At 57.9% G+C, this 21,065-nt stretch overlaps 2 protein-coding genes and 1 long non-coding RNA gene across 13 annotated transcripts in view; 1 reads left to right on the top strand and 2 right to left on the bottom strand.

Moving 5' to 3' along the window:
- On the bottom strand, positions 1–13,645 carry LOC129137691 (unconventional myosin-XV-like). Its single transcript, XM_054670990.1, has 2 exons — positions 13,455–13,645; positions 1–3,729 (listed from the first exon to the last, which is right to left on the bottom strand). Exon 2 carries the CDS (start codon positions 3,508–3,510, stop codon positions 241–243), a length of 3,270 nt encoding a protein of 1,089 aa, XP_054526965.1. The 5' UTR covers positions 3,511–3,729; positions 13,455–13,645; the 3' UTR covers positions 1–240.
- Positions 4,704–20,999, top strand: LOC129137692 (uncharacterized). 7 transcript variants are annotated; one of them, XR_008540437.1, is made up of 3 exons: positions 4,704–4,985; positions 11,831–12,079; positions 13,644–20,999. It is a non-coding gene; the product is annotated as an uncharacterized LOC129137692 (long non-coding RNA). The 7 variants fall into 7 exon arrangements; XR_010152972.1 differs by lacking the exon at positions 11,831–12,079 and having other exon boundaries at positions 13,644–16,673; positions 16,927–20,999; XR_008540435.2 differs by lacking the exon at positions 11,831–12,079 and having other exon boundaries at positions 4,705–4,985; positions 13,644–15,881; positions 16,510–20,999.
- DRG2 (developmentally regulated GTP binding protein 2) overlaps positions 14,310–21,065 on the bottom strand; it is a 20,017-nt gene continuing 13,261 nt past the window's right edge. For 2 of the 5 annotated variants that reach the window (XM_054670997.2, XM_054670991.1), the window contains exons 8-13: positions 20,690–20,787; positions 20,283–20,359; positions 18,395–18,483; positions 17,603–17,724; positions 15,798–15,851; positions 14,310–15,125 (exon numbers count right to left, since the gene is read on the bottom strand). In XM_054670997.2, the coding sequence (XP_054526972.1) occupies positions 15,039–15,125; positions 15,798–15,851; positions 17,603–17,724; positions 18,395–18,483; positions 20,283–20,359; positions 20,690–20,787 (527 nt within the window). In that variant the 3' untranslated portion in view covers positions 14,310–15,038. The remainder of the gene's footprint in view (positions 15,126–15,797; positions 15,852–17,602; positions 17,725–18,394; positions 18,484–20,282; positions 20,360–20,689; positions 20,788–21,065) is intronic. The other 3 variants (XM_054670993.1, XM_054670996.1, XM_054670994.1) reach the window with 3 other exon arrangements.

A 21,065-nucleotide genomic window follows, 5' to 3' on the forward strand; every position in this document is an offset into this window, starting at 1 on the left:
CCTAGCCTGGCCCTAGCCATAGCCTGGCCCTAGCCTGGACCTAACACTAGCCTGGCCCTATCCTGGCCCTAACCCTGGGGTGGCCCTAGCCTGGCCCTAGCGCTAGCCTGGCCCTATCCTGTCCCTAGCCCTAGCCTGGCCCTAGCCTGGCCATAGCCCTAGCCTGGCTCTAGCCCTAAACTGGCCTACCCTAGCATGGCCCTAGCCCTAGCCTGGCCCTAGCCCTAGCCTGGCCTAGCCCTAGCCTGTGGCTTGGGGCAGTGTTCCCCAGCGGTGCCATGGTGGCCATGTGGCCCTGGTCTGGTCACACGCAGCCAGTGGGTATGAGAGGCTGGGCCTTAATGTCTTTTGCTCTGGGAGGACATCCTTCGGGGGAGTGATATCCTTGGGGGGAGTGACATCCTTGGGAGGTGCTGGGGTTGGAGGCTTGGTCTCTGCTGGCAGCTGGGGGTCCCCCAGGGTGGCCTCTTCTTCAGGCTTCTCAGGGGTTGGGCCAGCTGATTTGGTGAGCTGTCCAGGCCCCGGCTCATGGTGTCTGCCCAGGAAGACCCTGGTCATATCAGCAGCTGGATCCTCAGGCTGGAGGGTGGGGGATGGCACAGGGCCCAGGAGCTGGAGAAAGGGGTTTTCCGGCACAGGGGGTGGCCTGGAAAAGCCTCGGCGGCTGCCTGCACCTCCTGGCCAGGGGGAGGGTGGGCGTTGGGTGGGAGGCATGTCCACGTCCCAGCTGGGGGCCAGTTGGGGCACGGTCCAGGGCGTCTCTGAGTCCTCGGGTTCTCGCGGGCTCTCCCGGTGTTCCAGGGGCGCCCGCCAGGCCCCGGCCCTGGGCGGTCGGTGGAAGGGCAGGCGCACTTGAGGCTTCACAGCCCGAGTGGGTGGCTCGCTGAGGCGCCGCCACGTGTGCGGGAGGCGCGAGGGCAGATTCAGGGAGCTGCGCCGCGGGCTGTGGCAGAGCCCCAGGGGCAGCGAGGGCGGCCTGGGTGAGCCCGGCAGCGGCGAGCCGGGTGGGCCCAGGCGCCCAGCGGCTCGGCGTGGGGCTGGGGACTCCTGCAGCGAGCGGGGCCGGCGGGCCGGGGTTGGGAAGGGCGGCTGGAAGGGGCCCGTGCGCAAGGACAGCTGAGGCGACCGGGGCGCCAAGGGTGAGCAGTAGCCAAGGCCCGGCGAGCTCCTCAGCGAGGGCTGGGGCGAGGCCAGCGGTGACCAAGCTCGCCTCCGCGACGCCCGTGGAGAGGCCCCGGGGAAGCCGAAAGCCGCCCCTCTCCGGCGGGAGCCCCTGAACGAGGGTCGGGGCCCTGGGAAGGCTAGTAGGTCGGGGGGCACCTCCGGGCTCACGGCAGGGGGCTCCAGGAAGGCCCACCAGCTGGCCTGCGGCGCCGGTGGCACGTGCGCTGGGGCGGCCCAGGGCGGCGGGTGGCGGCGGAGGGAGCCGTAGGGCGAGGCCGGCCGGGGCAGGCCCGAGAGCGCCGGGGAGAGCGGCGGCGCGGGTGGGGGTCCGGGGCTTGGGGGCCGCGGGGGCACGGGCGGAGACAGGAGCGCGCTCCAGTGGGAGAGGGTCCTGGGCGCGGGCTGTGGCGCGGGCGGGCGGCGCGCGTCGTTGCTGCTGCGAGCGCGCGGCTGGGCCCTCCTCAGCACGATGGGCGTGCCGGGCTTCTCCGGGTCCATGCCAGCCAGCTTGTAGCCGAAGCGTTTGTAGGCCGCCTCCCTGACAGCAGGGCCGCCCGCCCGGGCCTTCTGGCTGCCCCTGAGCCGCGTGATGGGCTTCTTCTCCGACAGCGTCTTCTTGAGGAACCGCGCAAGCGAGGTGGCAGGGCGAGGCACGGGGCGGCCAAACTCAGGGCCGAAGCCCAGGCCCCGGTGGGCGCCGAAGGCCGACAGCGCGCGCTGGAGGTTGCGCTGGCGCGGCGTGAGGAAGCCCCAGAAAGGGTGGCCGTAGGGCACAGCGGAAACCGGGGGCAGCTCCTCCTCGTCCTCTTCTTCATCCGCATCCCCCAAGGGGAGAGGAATGTCCAGAGAGGGTGGCAGGGGCACCTCCAGCTTCTCCTTCCCAAACAGCTTCACCTGGGGTCGCGGGAAGAGGCGGAACTTGCGGATGAGGGACAGCTTGGACCTGGCGGGCTTATCCATACCTTGCTGCTCGAAGAAGGCGGCGCTGGGCAGGCGGAAGGAGGTCCCCTGACGCTCTACGCCCGCGTCCTCTGGTTCCTCCAGCTCGGCGATGTCATCCATGGCGTGGGCATAGGGGTTGTGGGGCGACGGGATGGGCGGTGGTACCCAGGGGTACACAAAGGCCGAAGCCGACTCCTCCGGGTAAAAATAGGGCACCTCGGGGGGGTAGATGGCCTCGTCCCCACCGCCATAGACGCCTTCGGCATAGGGGACGGTGTAGTGGACTCCGTAGGGATCAAAGTAGGGTACATCGTAGGGAGTGTGGTATGGGAGGTCATAGGGTGGGTATGGCGCGTCGTACGGCGCATAGGGATCCAGGTAGTAGCCATAAGGGTGCGCCTCGCCCTCGTACCCATCGTGGTAGCTGTAAGGAGACGAGTACCCCGACGGGGGCGCATATGGGGGTTCGTAATCGTCGTAGCCATAGCCGTAGGTGTACCCCGGATCAAAGGGGCCACCGTAATAGTCGGGGTGGTAGTAGTCATAGGGATCCTCGGGCGGGTACCCGTAGTAGTAGTCGCCGTAGGGTGGCCAGGCCGGGCTGTAGGGGCCGAGGCCCGCCAGGTAGGGTTCCTGCTCCTCGTAGCGGTGGAGTGACTGCCGGTCGTAGTAGTCGTCGCCGTCGCGGTGATAGTCATAATACTCGCCCAGGTCCTGGAAGCCCTCAAGCCCGTACAGCGACTTGCGGGAGCCCGAGTGATGGAACGGGGCCTCGTCCTCGAAGGGCAGGAAGCCCAGGGGCTCGCCTGACGCGTAGATGCTGCGGCTGCGGGGGAACCTCTGGAGCCGGCCCCCGGGCCGCAGGATCTCGGCACCCGACGGGAAGGGGAGTTTGCGGGAGCCCATGCGGGAGCTCGAGCGCTGCAGCCAGGCGTCCACTGTGGCCTGTTCGCTGCCCGACTCCTCGGCCTTCTTGAGGAGGAACTTTTTTGTGAGCCAGTTGATGGCCGTGGACGCTTTGCTGAGTGACCGGGCGCGCGGCCGCAGGCGGCCGTAGCCACGGCGGCCTGGGAAGCGGATCACCATGAAGGACGGCTTCTTGCCCTTCATCGCCCGCTTCTTCTTGCCCATGCGCATCTGCGTCATGAGCTTTGACGTGGACTTGAGCACGGTGCGGGCCTTCTTCTTGCGCTTGGTCTTCTGGGGGCCGGTGTGGAGGCCCCAGAAGAAGGCCGAGGCGCTGCGGAACTGGCCCTTCTTGGAGATCTTGGGTGTACGGTCGCGGAAGCCCATGAACAGCCGCGACGTCCCCTTCAGGCTCCGTTTGGGCTTCTCTGGCTCCAGTGCCTTCTTCCCCTTCTTCCCTTTCTTGGCTTTCTTCTCCTCATCTTCCTCCTTCGCCATGGTGGCTGCCTGCTCTCTACAGGGCCTGGGGCCGGTGTCACGGGCTCAGGGACTTGGAGACACAGGGACCTGCTCGGTCTCTTGCCCGCGGCTGGACACGCGGCCTCCTCGGGCTGGGAGCAGACCGGACTGGCCCCAGGTGGCATGGGGAGGGCCGAGCCAGGATTCCGGGAGGGCGGATCCATAATTCATCTCCTCTAGAGCGCCTTGGGTTTCACCCTAGAGCAGTAGTGGAAAGTGTGTGGGTGTTGTTTACCGGGATGGGGAAGCCTGCCTATGAGGCCTGTGCTGGGGGAGACATTCTGGCCTCGGAGTCGTCATGGCAACATCAGTGCTCATCCTGGTTAGGCCCTCCCTGGGCCACAGCTGGCTCAACCCCATGAAGGGAGCCCTTGGGTCACTTCGGCTTCACAGAGGAAGACATTGAGCCACAGAGATGGAATGCCACCTGCCCTAAATCACCAGCACACCTGCACTGGGCCAGAAGTGGGGCCTAGGGTGGGATGGTCAAAGCCCACCAAGTCATCTTGGAGGAGAACTTTGAACCCTCTAGGTCCTAGGCAAGGGAGGAGGGGAATGGGCAGAGCAGGTGCTGGGCTGCGGTCAGTGTAACAGGAGCTGGCTGACTCTCAGGAGCTGAATAATACATGGGGTGGGGAGCCAGGCTGCCGGCTCAGAAGGCAGGGCAAGGAGGGGTGTTTCAGTGGAACTCCACTTGTGTGTGTGTGTGTTGGGGCGGGGGCAGGGGTAGAGAGGCAGAAATGGAGGTTGGGTCAGGCCTGGCTCAGACCCTAGGCTCTGTCACTGACTGGCTGTGTGGGTCCAGGAAAGTCCTTGTCCTCTCTGGGCCTCAGTTTCCTCTGAAGAATGGGAGTGATAAGCTATGCCCCATCTCCTTCACCAAAAGGAAGCAAGACCTGATGGAGCTGCTGGGTAACTGGAGATGCCTCCTGCTGGCTCCTTTCTGGGGTCCCTGCCTAGCCCTGTCCTCTCCTCTTACTTTCTGCCCTGGCTGAGTAGGCTGTGGCCATGTGGTTACTGCCTTCTCTGGGCATAGCTGATTGCTTCATATGGCCTGACCTAAGGCTGCATGTCCAAAGTCTGGTTGGTGGCCAGTCTAACTCACTTTTGAGAACCTGCACTAAAAGAGGTAGGGGGTGGGGAAAACTGGGCAGGCCAGCGGGGGTGGGGAGTGGCAGCTCTGAGACCTGAAGCCTCAGAACCAGCTCTCCTCCTCCTCTTCCTCCTCAAGATGGACCTCAGTTAACATCAAGCTCCCTACTTACTGAACTCTGGTTCAGTCTTTTGGTCCCAGAGCTAATTCTTTGGTTGTTTAAGGTTTAGCATAGGAGACCCCAGAGCAGCAAGGTTCTGGCCCTGGTTCTGCCACTTGCCAGCTCCACGCCCTCAGATCAGTGGCTTCAGAGCCTCAACGTGCTCAGCTGTGAAACAGGGACAGGGTGAGGCCTTCCCAGGTAAGTGGCAGGAGCAGAGAGGGGACCATGCAGCCGGTGAGGTCTCCCCCTCTCTGTCTGCCTCTTCCCCCTGCTCACTTTCTCTGGCTCTTCACTTTCCTCTTCTTCCTGCTCCTCCTTCCCAAGATTCACCTGGAGCCAGTCAGTGCCCAGCCACTCAGAGGAGTTGCACCAGGGGCTGTTGGTGCCTGGTGCAGGCAGTCTCATAGGGATGGGGAGTGGGGCTTGATGGAAACCAGAGAAATTGGATGGAGGGCTTTTGGAGCGAGTTAGGGGATACATGCAGGAAGTGGGCCTCCTGCAGAGCAGGAGTTTGAGGGGCTGCCCACTCTCCCTTCTGTTTTTGGGCAGTGGCTCTTGCCCGCTTGAGGAAAAATGAAGGACAGGGGCAATGTTCTTTCTTTTTTTTTTTTTTTTTTGAGACAGAGTCTCGCTCTGTTGCCCAGGCTGGAGGGCAGTGGTGCAATCTCGGCTCACTGCAACCTCCGCCTCCCGGGTTCAAGCAATTCTTGTGCCTCAGTCTCCCAAATATCTTGGATTACAGGCATGTGCCACCACGCCTGGCCAATTTTTGTATTTCTAGTAGAGACGGTTTTTACCATGTTGGCCGGGATGGTCTCGAACTCCTGATCTCAGGTGATCCACCAACCTTGGCCTCCCAAAGTGCTGAGATTACAGATGTGAGCCACGGCGCCCAGCCAAGACATTCTTTCTGAGCCTGGAGATATCAACAACTGCCCCAGCTCCTCTTGGAGCCAGTTTCCAAAGTGAGGCCCCAGTCAGGTGTGTTGCACAGTGGTCTCATGGGACTCTCACAGCAGGTCTGTGAGATATGAGCTATTAGTATATCCATTCTCCGGATGAGGAAACTCAGACTCAAAAGATGAAGGGACTTGCTCGAGGCCACCTGGCTTGGGAAGGTAGAACCCAGGCCTGGCCGGGTCCAGAGCTACCTCCCTTACTAGGCCCTCCTGCCCACTGAGCTCCTGGGTCATCACTGGGTTTAGAGTGGCTTAGGATACTGGGCAGAGCCAGGAGCATAGTCGTGCTAACCCCACAACCTGCTCCTGCCTGGAGGGGGAGGGCCCTGACCAAGCCACTGGGCAAACCAGAGCCCAGCTGGGCCTCCAACAGGCACCAAGTCCTCTCCAGTGCTTGCCCACCGCTACCCCAACCTGGATTCCTCAGTCAGCCTGGCCCCTTTCCCTAAGGGTCCTGAGCCAGCATTTACTCACTCACCCATTCATTCAAAAGCCTCTGTGGGAAGTGTGCTGCATGCTAGGCACCGTCTAAGTGCTGGGACACAGCTGTGAACAAAACAGAGAAAAACCCTGCCCTCATGCAGTTACCATATGTGGGTGGAGAGAAAGCCAATAAACATGGAAAATCAGTAACAGATAATGGGGCGTAAGTGCTGTGGAAGGGACAGCAAGAAGTGGGGGTGTGACATTAAACAGGAAGTCAGGGAAGGCCTAGTGGCTATGAGGCCATGGAGAGAGCCTGTGGGCAGTGCACAGTCCCAAGCAGGTGGAGGAGCAGCCAGGCCAGGTGGCTGGAGGGCAGTGGGGGTGCACTGGGTGGTGAGGTCAGAGTTCAGGGGCACACGTGCAGGGCCTGTGGGCCACAATGAGGGCTTGGCTTCGACTGCCAGTGAGGCAGGAGCCGTGGGAGGAGGGTTTTGGCAGAGAAGGGATGGAATTCGACCTCAGTCTTTTTTTTTTTTTTGAGACAGAGTCTCGCTGTGCTGCTCAGGCTGGAGTGCGATGGTGCGATCTTGGCTCACGGCAACCTCTGCCTCCCAGGTTTAAGCAATTCTCCTGCCTCAGCTTCCCAAGAAACTGGGATTACAGGCACACACCGCCACGCCCAGCTAATTTTGTATTTTTAGTAGAGACAGGGTTTCACCATGTTGGCCAGGCTGGTTTCGAACTCCTGACCTCAGGTGATCTGCCTGCCTTGACCTCCCAAAGTGTTGGGATTACATCCGTGAGCCACCAAGCCTAGCCTCGACCTCAGTCTTGATAGCAGCCTCTACTGCTATGGGAGAAGCGGCTGCAGGAGTGAGGGTGAAGGCAGGGAGGCCAGCATGGAAGCTGCTATGGAGGTCCTCCTGCACCAGGCTGCCAGCGGTTAAAGTGTGGAGAAGTGGTAGGATGCTGGGGACATGTGGCAGGTAGGACTGACAGGATTTGATGATGGGGATGAGGCAGGGTGCAGGAATGGCTCCCAAGTTTCCTTACTGAACATCAGGGAGAATGGAGAGGCCGTCAGGTCATTGACCAGGATGAGGAAGGCTGCAGGCAGAGCAAATTGAGGGAGTAGGGCCCAGGATCCAGCTTTGGGCACTGGGCACTGCTGGGGGGCCATCACAGCCACCAGGGCTGGTGACATCAGTTAGGGAGTCATTGGCATCTAGATGGCATTGAAGCCACAGCTCTGGAGGATGACACCAGGGAATGAGTATAGAGGGAAGAGAGGCCACGGAATGAGCCGCAGGGCTGCAGTGCTTAGGAGCCAAGGAGGCAGTGAGTGAGCACCACGAAGCCAGCCAGAGGAGGAGGTAGAGGCCCAGGAGGGAGTGGGGTCCTGGGGGCTGCACAGGAGGGCGGGACTGCTATGACAGATGGGACCGCTATGACAGATGAGCATGTTAGTCAAGAATGGAGAGCTGACTAATGGATGCAGCTCCTTAGAGCTCCAGGGGTGACTGTGACAAGAATGGTCCCAGTACAGTAGCAGGGGCAAGGGAAGTTACACCTGATGGAAGAGGTTTCAAGAAAGACAGGACCAGGGCCAGGTGCAGTGGCTCATGCCTGTAATCCCAGCACTCTGGGAGGCCAAGGCAGGTGGATCATATGTGGTCAACAGTTCGAGACCAGCCTGACCAACATGGTGAAACCTCATTTCTACTAAAAATACAAAAATTAGCTGGGCGTGGTGGCGCATGCCTGTAATCGCAGCTACTCAGGAGGCTGAGGCAGGAGAATCACTTGAACCTGGGAGGCAGAGGTTGCAGTGAGCCAAGATGAAGCCATTGCACTCCAGCCTGGGCAACAAGAGCAAAAACTCCGTCTCAAAAAAAAAAAAAAAAAAGACAGGACTGTGGTGGTCACAAGGCGGGCACACTTGTGAGCATACTAAAACCACAGCATTGTACACTTTGATGGGTGAATTGTATGGAGTGCGGATTATATATTGATTGTTTTAAAAAAGAAAAAGGACAAGAGGGAGGGAAGGAAGGAAGGACGCAAGTAATCCACCCCTGGGGATCTCTCTTACACGTCCTTATGGGTAAGGAAACACAAACAGAGCTGCTCATTGCTGCAGTACACCACAATGCATTCCAGGATGGAACACAACACAGCTATAACAAGGAATGTGGACGATCTCTGTGTCCTGATAGGGAGCGATCTCCAGGACCTGCTAGTGCAGGAAGCAGGCTGCAGAACAGCCTTTGACTGCAGTGTTTACTGAGGCCTTTCTGTAGGAAGAGTGTGTGTGTGTGTGTGTGTGTGTGTGTGTGTGTGTCAGGGGAGGTGGTAAGAATATAAGTTTGTATTCTTATGTTTGCCTTTTTTTTTTTTGAGACAGTCTCACTCTGTCAACCGGGCTGGAGAGCAGTGATGCGATCTCAGCTCACTGCAACCTCCACCTCCTAGGCCTCAGCTTCCTGAGTAGCTGGAATTACAGGCATGCACCACCATGCCTGACTAATTTTTGTATTTTTAGTAGGGACAGGGTTTTGCCATGTTGGCCGGGCTGGTCTTGAACTCCTGGCCTCAAGTGATCTGCCCACCTCATCCTCCCAAAGTGCTGGGATTATAGGCATGAGCCACTGAGCCACCATGCTCAGCTTCTGTTTGCTTTTTTATTTCCATATTAGAAATACTGCAGCCAGGAGCAGTGGCTCATGCCTGGGCACTTTGAGAAGCTGAGATGGGAGGAGCCCAGGAGTTTGAAACTAGCCCAGGCAATATAACGAGACCCTGTCCCTAGATAACAAACCGAAAAATTACAGGTGGCAAGCACCTGTAGGCCCAGCTACTCAGGAGGCTGAAGTGGGAGGATCGCTTGAGCCAGGATTTTGAGGCTGCAGTGAGTCGTGATCATGCCACTGCACTCCAGCCTCTGACACAGAGCAAGACTCTGTCAAAACAAACAAAAGAAATACAGCGCCAGGTGTGGTGGCTCACACCTGTAATCCTAGCACTTTGAGAGGCCAAGGTAGGCTGATTACCTGAGCTCAGGAGTTCGAGACCAGCCTGGGCAACACGGTGAAACCCCATCTCTACTAAAATACAAAAAAATTAGCTGGGTGTAGCAGCGTGCGCCTGTAGTCCTAGCTACTTGGGAGGCTGAGGCAGGAGAATTTCTTGAACCCGGGAGGCAGAGGTTGCAGTGAGCTGAGATCATGCTACTGCACTCCGGTCCAGGCGACAGAGTGAGACTCCGTTTCAAAAAAATAATAATAATACAGCAAAAGATACACAAGAAATTAATGAGAATAGTTATCTCACTGTAAATCTTTCTATATTAGTTTGATTTTTATCCATATGAATGCATTTCTGAGTCAAAAACCAAAAAAAATGTAACATTTAAAAGTGTAAATGTGGGCCAGGCGCGCTGGCTCACACCTGTAGTCCCAGCACTTCGGGAGGCCGAGGCAGGTGGATCACTCGAAGCTAGGAGTTCAAGACCAGCCCAGACAATATGGCAAAACCCTGTCTCTACTAAAAATACAAAAATCAGCCGAACATGGTGGTGCACACCTGTAATCCCAGCTACAGATATGCACAGTGTGGTGGCTGAGGCAGAAGAATCACTTGAACTCAGGATGTGGAGGTTGCAGTGAGCCGAGATTGCACCACTGCAATCCAGCCTGTGTGACGGTGCGAGACCCTGTCCCCCACCACCCCCCAAAAAAGTGTATATGTGAAAATGGAAAAAAAAAGGGATTGGAGACTGAGTGGAAACACCACTTTAGAGGGGCTCTCAGGAAGAATGTCAGGGACCTGAGATGTCACAGGTCCAACCCCACCCCCACCCCAACGTCATGTAACATTTGTTACATTTGTTGAAAGTGAAGCAGAGAGAGGTCAGAGACTTGCTGGGGAGAAGCAGGGCAGGGCTGGCCCTTCAGGCCCAAGAGCACCTCCCAGAGCCATACCTTCTGTCTGCCCCAAGTAGGGGAGCCTTGTCTGTCTGTCCAGAAGAAAGGCTGAGAGGCCACCATTCTCTAGCGGGCTTGCCCAAGTCCTGCCTCAAAGCCTCAGGCAGGCATCTTTCCACTGCAAAGCCCCATTGTCCAGATGAAGAACCTGCCTCTCAGAGAGGCAAGCCCAGCTCTAGCCCAGGGGACGTGGAGCCTAGTGGCTCAGAGCTCTGGGTCAGGTCTCATTCCTCTCCTGGATCTGACCCATAGCAAGTCATGCAGCCTCAGCATTGGAGTCTCCTCATCTGTGAGTGTAGATGCCTCCCTTACCAGGGCTGACCTGGGCATTACATGAGATAGCGGAGAGCTGGGCACAGTGGCTGGCCTGGGCAAGCAGCTGTTGTTATGACTGCCAACATCGTTGCTACAGGCTGCTGCCTGTCTGCTCTGAGTGAGGAGGTCTGGGTGACTGCTGGCAGCAAGTCCTGCCCACTTGATCCCTCCTGGTCTCTGGGTCCCAGGCTTGACCTCAGGATAGTAGTCAGCTGAGGCTGCCCCTTCTCTGGTAGGTTCCAGGTCCTGCCTTCCTCTCAGCGTCCCCATCCTCTGTGCAGGCACAGAGCGGGTGTCAGGGAGCAAGTCTCTCATTCATTCGTTCCTTAAATATTACTTGTGCATTAGTTGTGCATCTATTATGTGCCAAGCACTGTGCAGGGCACTTGGGGTTCGCAGAGTTGAGTGGAACCAGACATGATCTCTGCTCTCATGGAGCTCCCTGTGTTGTAGGGGACACAGACTTTGTTTTTTTTTTTTTCTTTTGAGACAGGCTCTGGTTCCATCACTCAGGCTGGAGTGCAGTAACATAATCACAGCTCACTGCAGCCTCAAGCTCCCAGGCTCAAGCAATCCTCCCACCTCAGCTGCCCAAGCAGCTGAGACTACAGAGGTGGGCTACCGCACCTGGCTAATGTTTTTTTGTAGAGACAGGGTCCCACTATGTTGCCCAGGATGGTCTTGAACTCCTTGCCCCCGGGCAATATTCCTGCCTCAGCCTCCCAAAGTGTTGGGTTTACAGGTATGATCCACTGTGCCCATCCTGGATGCAGACTTTAAGCAGAGTCACAACAAGAAGAGCTGTGAAGGTCAGGGCATGACCCACAGATGCCCAAACACTGCACTGGAGGTCCAGGAAGATTCTCCTGACAAGGCAACCCTGAGCCAAGATCTGAAGTATAAGAGGGAGCTTATAACATGGAAGAAGGAACAGTATTCCTGGCAGGTGGAACAGCATGTGCAAAGGTCAGGTGGTAAGAGGGGCTTCAAGGACAGTCCTATGGCTGGAGCAGAGTGATTGAGGGCATGTGAAATGAGAGGTGGCCAGGGTGGCAGGCAGGGACTAGCCCAATGACCGTGAAAGGGATGGGACTTTGGTCACTGTTCCGCATTTCCAGATGTTTACTATGTGCCAGGCTTGGTACTAAATGCTTTTCTGGAATATCTCACTAGATTCTCACATAGATGAAGGGCTTGATCTTAGAGAGGTTAGATCCCTCAGCCGAGAGCCCACAGTGAGGAAGCCATGGGGCCTGTGTCCCTGACTGCAAGACCTGTGCTCAGAACGGCCAGGCCACACAGAGCTCAACTCTCACTACAACCTCCTGAAGTCGGTGTGGTTACTCTTCCCACTTTACAGATGAGGACATGGGCCCAGAGAGGTTATGTGAGTGACACAGCTTGAAGGTGGAGTTAAGCCTGGGCAGTCTGGCTTCAGAGTGTCCACAGTCTCAACCACTGCCTCACATGGCTTCTTAGAAAATATTATAAAAAGAAGCTCGGGCTGCCATGTGGAAAAGAATGGAGAGGGGACAATGACACAGCTGGGAGCATGCTGTGATGGTGTACAGTGGACACATTCAGGATGAGGTGAAACAGGCTGGCCCTGGTGAGAGGCTAGATGGGGCTGGGATGAGGGTGGAGACAAGTAGTCTTGGGGTTGGCTTGGTGCAACCGGGGGGTGCAGGGAGTGTCTCTGAGGTGAGGCCGGGGGTATGGGAACGCCATGTTTGGTCTGGGACACGGTGGGCTTGGGATGGCTACAGGACAGTGCAGTGGAGAGTCAAAAAGGCTGCTCGGACCCAGGTCTGGCGAGATGGAAGCTGGAGGTCAGGTGAGCTGTCTAGGAGAGGGACAGAGTGGGAAGGAGAGGGTCTTGACTCGGCTTTCTTGCCAAAGGAGGGTTCCGAAATGAGAAACTGTGGAATCTAAGCTGGAGAGGAAGAAAGATGGAGAATGAGTGAATGCACACGTGTGGGACAGAGAGATGAATATTCATGTCTTTGGCTCCTATGCACCTGAGTCTTCTAAAGCTGCAGGCCATACTACCCCCGGGAGGCTGCAGGGATGCCACCTGGGAGATGAATGCAACTCTGCTGCCTGGGCATGGGCCTGCGTGAGGGTGCAGACCCCTGCCTGTGATCATCAGGGAGGGTGATGAGAACAAGGTGGCTGACAGGGTGAGGCCCAAGCCTGGAGCTTACCCAGGTGCGGGGACGGGAGGGTCAGAGACCTTTGGGGGGTCTTAGGGAGTTTCCCCAGCCCTAAGGGCTCCGCAAGCTGCCACTTCACACTGACCTGAGCATACGCAGCTGCAGGATCCCTTGCTCGCTCTCTCACAAGCAAATGTAGACTGCACAACCATCCTGACCACAGATCCAGAAAGCCCAGGACATAACAGAGCCGCAGTGCCTGCCCTGATCCACGCGCACACAGATCTAGCCCAGGAACAAGCCCATCCACGGTGAGGAACTTGTGGCCCAGTGGCTGGAGCCTCTCACCTGAGCCCTCACTGCCTGAGGACCCCCAGCCTCTGGCCTCATTTCCCACCCTTTGCCAGCCAGCCTTGGGGACAAAACAGGCCTGGATCTAATCCAAGGTCTGGACTCACCCTGACACCCTGTGAACTCAAGGCCTTCCCTACCTCACCCTGGGCCCAGAGCCCCTACCTGTAAAGTGGAAGTGGGAATGGCCACCAGCCAGGCAGAAACCCTCACTTAGGGCCTCATGGCCAGGCATCAGGACAGGGGCCGAGGTAAGCCACAGAGGCCCTGCCTGTCTTGGTATCCCACCATCGCCAGAAGGGGACTGCATGGGCATCACACCCCTCACAGATGAACAAAGTGAGGCAGAGAAGGGCCTCAAGATGAGTTAGGGGCGAGGCCCCAGCTCTGCTGCTGCCCCTTCCCTTATCACCCCTGCAGCCTGGGATGCGAGGGTGGCCAGTGACAGACCCCAAGGACTCTAGGCTAAGGTCTCCTTACCTGCGTTCTGTGGCCTGCTCCCCGCCTGCATGCCGCCTCATGGGGGTCCTCTGGCTGGCCCAGGAGCACGGTTGGCCCAGCAGAGCAGCTCAGTGTTATGGGGAAGGGAGGCCCAGCCCACCACGCCGACCGCCTGGGGCCCTATGTATATTTAATGATGTCTATTATTCCTGTTTTGTCTCTGGAAAGGAGTGAGCAGCTGACAGGGGAGCCACGAACAGCCTGGAGAGCTGAGCATGGGCCTGCTCCACACTCCAGCGGGGCCCGAGGCCCCCGGGAACTCTACCCCTCCTGGCAGCCTCACAGAACCTGCTGCATCCATCTCAAAAGGCATACCTCCTCCAGGAAGCCTTCCCCGCTGCTCAGAGGTCTTAAATCCAGGGTCTGCACTCACAAACCGTGCAGCCTACACCAGCTTCTGGGGGACAGCAGAATACTGTGGGGGGCCTGGCACAGTCCCTGGCACACGGTAGGCACTCATCGAGCCCCTGCCAGCCCCTCTACTCCTGACTTCTGAGGCAACAGGAAATGACCCGCCACCTGGTTCTCACAGAGCCTCCCTGCCAGCCCAGATGGTCACAAGGGCCTCCTGGGATTCTGCCCACCTTGGCAGCCAGGCCCCTCCGGAGGGGCCAGTCTGGGCCTGACACCCCCGAACACCAACCCCCTGGGCAGGGACTGCCTGTGCCTGGGTGAGGAACCCTGCATTCTCCTTGCCACACAAGGCCTGGGTCTGCCTTGGGGCCCAGGCTGCACCCTCTCCGACCCCCAGGCCCAATGCCTGACCTGTGCCCACCTGACTCAACCTGGCTACTGTTCAGCAAGTTTACAAAGTGTTCTCAGTCTGAACAGGAACCATTTTCAATCCTTTATTTCAGAAAGGAGAGCCAGGAGAACTGGGGACTTAGAAAATACAGATCCTAAACTCAAAAGTCCCTGCCCCAGGCGTGCAGAGCCAGGGTCCTGGGGTTTTGTGCTGGGCAGGGGCTGCCCTGGGAGGGGGAATACAGGGGGAGGCACTTTAGGACACCCCTTAGGCTGTGGAGGGTGTCAGCTGGGCCTTTGAAGCCACTAACCACTGGTTCCCATCATGGAGAGCCCTGTGTGGGGCACCCAAGGGGGTTTCCTCCTGGAAGGGCCCCCAACCCAAGTGTCAGAGAAGCTGGCAAGAGCTGAGGGAGTGAGGTGCCATGACAGCAGCCACAGCCTCCAGGGACCCAAACAGGCCCAGCTACCAGCCTGGCACTGAGCATGCCATCTGCTTTAGGCCCTGGCTGGCGGGCATGTGGGCAACTTGCTCCCTCAGTGCAGGGGGCTGGGAGGCACAGATGCAGGCTCAGCACTACAAACTCAAAACCCCCATGAGAGGGCTCAGTCTTATGGGAAATGCCTCCAACCGAGCCCCTCTGCCCCAACACACTCTTTGTCTGCCTACTGAAGAAACTTCTGTAAATAGCAGAGACTTGAGGGACCCCTTCCTGGGGTACGTGTATTTGTATTTTTCTGTTTGGGTGTTTGTGTGTCCCAGTGGGACCACCTCCCCAGGGAGACGAGGCAGGTGGGCAGGAGGCCCGGCAGGCGCCATTACTTCTTCACGATCTGGATGACGTCCTCGTGCTCCATGGTGTGGGTCAGGCCCACCCGCTGCGGACTGTACTTGGTGCTGGTGCCCTGGGTGAGGAATGGGGGCAGAGGGGTCACCTCAGCCTGGACTGGCCAAGGTCAAGGAAGATATCCCTGGGCGTGTGTGTCCTGAAGGGTAAATGCCATGGCATAAGGTGGGGGCCTCAGGCAGCAGGATGTCCGCAGTTGTCTGACCATCCCTGATCTCAAAGGTTGGGGAGGGCCAGGCACAGTGGCTAATGCCTGTAATCCCAGCACTTCTGGAGGTCAAGGTGGGAGGATCACTTAAGCTCAGGTGTTCGAGACAGCCTGGGCCAGATAGCAAAACCTTGTCTCCATGAAAAATTAGCCAGGCATGGTGGTGTGTGCCTGTAGTCCCAGCTACTTGTGATGCTGAGGTGGGAGGATCGCTTTTGCACAGATGTCGAGGCTGCACTGGGCCATGATCGTGCCACTGCACTCCAGCGTGGGAGACAGAGCCAGACCCTGTCTCAAAAAAAAAAAAAAAAAAAAAAAACACCAGAAAAAAAAAAGGGTGGGGAAGGCCCATGTCTACCCTGGGTTGGCATGTACATTCTATGGAGGACAGACACACAGACATGCCAATCCCCACAGGAAGGACAGGAACACCACGCAGAGAGTGTGAATGCCTTGCTTCATGCCTAACCCAGGGGCTGTCCTGGGTCTACCCCCCCGCTTGCTTTCCACCCAGAGACTCACCCACACCAGGGCGTACTTGAACTGGCTGGCGAGTGACCGGTGGATGCGGTGGCACTGGAGGACAGGAGAGAGTCAGGTAGAGAGGTGAGGCTTCACCTAACCCCATCCCAAGCTTGGCCGCACACCCAAAGCTCAGGACACAGGCCAAGAGGCAGGAGTTCCTGCGGCAGGTGCCCACACAGTCTGGGCCTTGTGTGGAGGACTGACGTGCTCAATTCGCACATAGCCACCCAATCACAGCTGCAGGTGGCCCTGCCATTCCCACTCCTGATCTGCCAGCTGTGGTGCCTAGTTAGGAATGTTCCCAAAGCCACCAGGGGAAGGTCAGGGGCCTGGCTGCTAGTGGCCCTCTGCTTGCCTTGCCTGAACAGATGCTCCTTTAGAATGGGACAGGGTGATAGCTTGGAGTCCCCCCTGCTTGGTCACCATCTCTCACTCCTCCTGGCCCCACCTGTGGCCTGAAGCTTCCCACACATCACATCACCCCCAACTCCCAGGGCAGTGTATAAACTTCAGTGCTCCTTGGTAGGGGTGAAGATCCCAGGGGTCCCAGATGTCATATAAAACTGGAAGGAGACCCTGGAGGAGGCAGCCAGCAATTGCCCTGAGAGTGTAGACCTCTGGTTGCCACGCTGATGGTGGCACAGTGGAGGGCGGCGGGGAGGGGACTCTGCAATTGTGCAATGTGACTCCTCCTCCCACATGCCCACAGGTCTTCCAGGCCCTGGTGGGAGACCCAACGCCTCAGCCCAGCGTCCCTGGGGCGGAGGCCGGCGCCAGGCCTGCAGGAACACTTCCTTGACACAGATGGGAAGGTGGCTGACCCTGGTCTGCAGATGGGTTTTGTTTTACTCAGCTTGCCCAGCATTGCCACTTGTGAGTGACTGAAGGGATTCAGGAGGGTAATCGTGAGTCTCCTTGGCTCCTCCTGCTGTGATCTCAAGCCTAGGCCCTGAGGGAGATGGGACTTTGCCTGGCCTCCTTTGTTTAACACCTCTAGGGTGGCACTCAGAGACCTGGGGCTGTGCTTGCAGAATGAATGAATGCATGAGACCAGATTACAGGCCCCGCCACCACTGTCCTAAGGGGCTGCAGGGACAGCTGGGTCTACAGCGTCCCTTGCCTCCAGGATACAGATCCCAAGAAGAAATGAGCTAGAGGAAAACACCACCAGGAAAGCATCAGCCCAGGAGGACGGCCATGTGACCCGAAGGTTGGCCACCATCTGTGCCTGCAGGGTCATGTTCAGGTGACAGAATCCTGGACAGGGAAAGGCAGCCTCTTGCTCCCTGAGCCCAGACCACCTCCCCTGGGGCCTGTGCATGCCTGCTCCCCTACCTGGGATGCTCCCCACCCCAACTCTTCACTGCCAGACCCACTAGTCCTATAAGCCGGCTCAGGTTGCCTCCTTGAAGCCGCTGTCCTGACCTCTGTGTTAAGCTGGTGCCACTTCCTACTCTCCTTGACTGATGCCTGAATGGCATGGAAGCAGGGTTACTGGCATCTCTGCAGAGCCAGGCAGCATGCTGAGTGCCCTACACACTGGACCTCATTCAACGTGTCCTCCTGACTATCCAGGGGGCAGGCAGCACACCCCCCTCACAGGAGAGGTCAGAGCCTCGGCACATGGCTAAGAAGTGGTGCTGCAGACGCAGCCCCAGGCTGTCCAACTCCAGAGCCTGCGTTGACATCTGAGAGTGAGACCAGCAGAGCCCACCCCCAGCCCAGGGCACCTCAGGCAGAACAGAGCCCCAAAGGGCATGCAGAGCTCCCACCCCTTGTCACGGCAGGTCTTGTCAACTCACCACGTGCTCCACTGAGGCCCCTTTCCGGAGAATGATGGCGTCTGCGAAGTCTGGCCTCTCTGCAGGGCGGGATGGGGAGAACGTCAGCCACACATCAGGGCCCACACTGCCATCTTGTGATTCTGCGCGAGGGAAGAGCTGGCCACAGAGGCCCTTTCGGTCTCCTTGCCTTGGCCTAACCTCCCCCTGACATCCAGCACATCCTCCACATAGATCCCTGTACCATCTTCTACGACCTTGATCTTAACACAGTGACTCAAAATAAATCAAGTCTAGGATTCACAGTGCCTGCCACCCATCTGCTGTGACAGCACTGACAGAGACCAGGACCTGGACTGAACGGGCAGGGCGCAAAGGGATGCTGGAGTCTAGTGAGGGAAGCTGTAGCTCGCTCCTTGCCAAAGTCAGGGTTGATGCAAACTGCTCCGAATTCAGCTGTTGGGACCCCAGGGCATGTGTGTGTGCGCACCAGGAGGATGGGCAGGAGTTAGACATGGGGATGGCTCCTGTGGATTCAGGTCCCTAATGCTCCTGCGGTAGGGCCTGTCACTGTGAGGGGAGGTCAGGAGGGCACTGACTGCTACAGCCAGTGGGGACCCCAAGGTAGCCTTACCCCACCAGGGTACCCTCAAAACCAGCAGTGCCCAGTGCTGAGAAGGGAAAAGAGCTGAGGTGTGTCTAGACAAGCCAGGCCAGAGCCGGTGCTGGGGTCTCTGGGCACCACACACCGGCCTGGCAGCCTTCTAGGGATGAAGCTCAGCCTGTTTTTCAGCTACGCGCAGTGCAACTCACGTCCTCTCTTCTTGGTGTAGATGCAGGTCAGGGCCAAGTACTCCCAAAGCATCTCCAGCAGATAGTCCAGGTTCAGCTTCATGCCGCAGCTGCAAAGAGGGAGGTGGCCAGTCAGGCAGGGGCCCCTATGATTTCAGAGGCTGGGGTCTCCACTTCTCACTATTGGAGCGGATAACCTCCACTGGCCAGGCAGCCCACTGGTACCCACAGGGAAACAAGCCCATTACTATGATGGCAGCCTGATGTTTCTGCTGCCAGTGCCTCTGGGCACCAATCACGGTCACACTCAACCAGGGTCAGCATCTCTCCTAGGGGCTGGCAAGCCTGTGCTCTGTGGAGGGTTGCAGCATGTGTGATTAGTGAAGGGCTGCCATGGCGAGATGGCCGGGGGCTGTGACGGGACCACGGGCAAAGGCTAGGAATCCTGACGCCCAGAGTTCACTCCTTGAGAGGAGCAAGGGACTGCCAGGAAGTCCGGCAGGGATTTCAGCAAGAAGAGGGGAGAACCAAGGCTCTGGAGACACCAGAGCCTTTACATGTAGAACAGGCATGAACCCAGTCCCTACCTCGCAGGACTGCAGAGGGATTAAAAAGATAAGGCCCGGGATGTGCCTTGCTCCAAATACTGGGTGGACCGTGGCTTGAAGGTTTGCGCCGTGACCCCGAGCTGTGTCCTGACCTCTGTAGAGCTATTCTGAGCACAAGCAGGTAAAGGTGTAGAAGCTCTCACGCCCTGAGGATGGCAGCCCCTCAAAGGCCTGGGACACAGCAGGAGGAGAGGACCTGAGGCTGTGCTGTAGAACCGACACTGCTCTTTGTGGTGGCTACAACCACCACAAAATGGTCCTTGTGCTCAGGCCGGGACCCTCATCCATCATTTGCGCTGTCCAGCCTCTTGGTCCCTGAGCTCTCAGTACTGTTGGCCAAGCTTCACTGTGAAGCTGTGGAGTGCCCGCCTCAAGTCAGGAAACCAGCAAAGTGGAGCACCTGAATCAGCCTGCCCCAAAGAGGAGCCTGCCAGGCTGTGGTGGCAAGTGAACAAACATCCAGAGTGCAGGCGGTACCCCAGGGACCCACCCTGCAAAGGAGGGCAGGAAGTGAGTGGCCAGGGCCTGAGAACATTAGTTCCCTTTTTCCCTTTGAGCTGTGATCAGACAGAAGCCACACCTTCCAGAGCACCAGGAGAGGTAGGCTCACACCCAGGGCTTCTTGGGGGGACCTTGGTTCACTACTAAGTTAAGAAGCCTCTTTTTTTTTTTTTTTTTGAGACGGAGTCTTGCTCTGTCGCCCAGGCTGGAGTGCAGTGGCATGATCTCGGCTCACTGCAACCTCCACCTCCCGGGTTCAAGTGATCCTCCTGACTCAGCCTCCTGAGTAGCTGGGATTATAGGCACACGCCACCACGCCCAGCTAATTTTTGTATTTTTAGTAGAGACAGGGTTTCACCATGTTGGCCAGGATAGTCTCGATCTCCTGACCTCGTGATCCACCCGCCACAGCCCCCCAAAGTGCTGGGATTACAGGCATGAGCCACCACGCCTGGCCTAAGTTAAGAAGCCTCTTAGCCATTCAACCTTGGTTGATGAAATCCTTCTGTTTTCTTAACCAGAGCCCACAAGACATCACCCACCCTGCCCACGGCAATTCAGAACTGGAATGGGCCAATGCCTCCAGCAGCTATGAAGGGGACCCTCCTGCAGTGTCTCCTTGGCCTCATGGACAAAGTGCTCTGCCCTGGGCAGGAAGTCCTGGGCTCCGTGAGGGCCGTGTGCTGCTGGAGGCTGTGCTGGCTTTTCCTCCTCCACAGCCAAAGTGGCTGGGAGGCCTGACGACTGGGGTCAGAACCCACAGCAAGGACAGCAGAGTGGCAGGATGCCAGTGGCCTCACCTGATGACCACACTGTTGGGTTTTCGGGCCAGGCGGTCCACCTCTTCCATGGAGATCTGGTCGATTTTGTTATAAACCTGAGATTGAGAAGGTGGAGGCCGGTGCTGAGGACAGCAGCAAGGCATCCAGGAAAGGGCCCTCCATCGCCCTGTGCCGGCTGCAGCCCTTCCCTGGAGAGCTGAGTCTACGCCCTCCCTCCCCTTGCTGCCTCAGGGTTGGGAAGGCTGGGCTGGAACCCTGGTTTCAAGCTCTCTCTGTCTGCAAGATCCAAGCAGCCACTGAGGTGAGGTGAGGGGAGGGGAGAGCCTCAGACTCTTTCTGCTTCTCTCACAAGGTTCCGGGAGCTGAGGAAATGCATGTGGTGGAAAGGCCGAGTGGCCAGGCCAGGGCTCCCCTCCTGCACTTACATACAGGCAGGGCATGTACACCCGGTTGCCCACGATCACATCGATGAACTCGTCCGGGGAGCAGTCTTCTCGGAAGAGCACTTCTGCATTGAAGATCTCTGAGGGGCTCCGATTAAGGGCAACCTGTGCACCAGCTGCCCCTGTCCCCCATCAGCGGAGGGCCCCAAAAAGCCAAGCAGGAAATATGCTGGCCGCGTGGGACTGTGGCGGTATCTGCTTGTGAGGTTTTACAAGATTGTAATGCTTTGGAAGCCCTCTGTTCTCTTCCCCAGAGGGACCACAATATATAAAAGTTTCAATCAACACAGAGTTTTAATCTTGACAGCTAGGCAGGGAGAAAAACGTACCTGCTAGAATCCCCAAAGCCCCTCAGGGG

The sequence above is a fragment of the Pan troglodytes genome, chromosome 19 (genome assembly GCF_028858775.2).
Source record: "Pan troglodytes isolate AG18354 chromosome 19, NHGRI_mPanTro3-v2.0_pri, whole genome shotgun sequence".
NCBI classification, from domain to species: Eukaryota; Metazoa; Chordata; class Mammalia; order Primates; family Hominidae; genus Pan; species Pan troglodytes.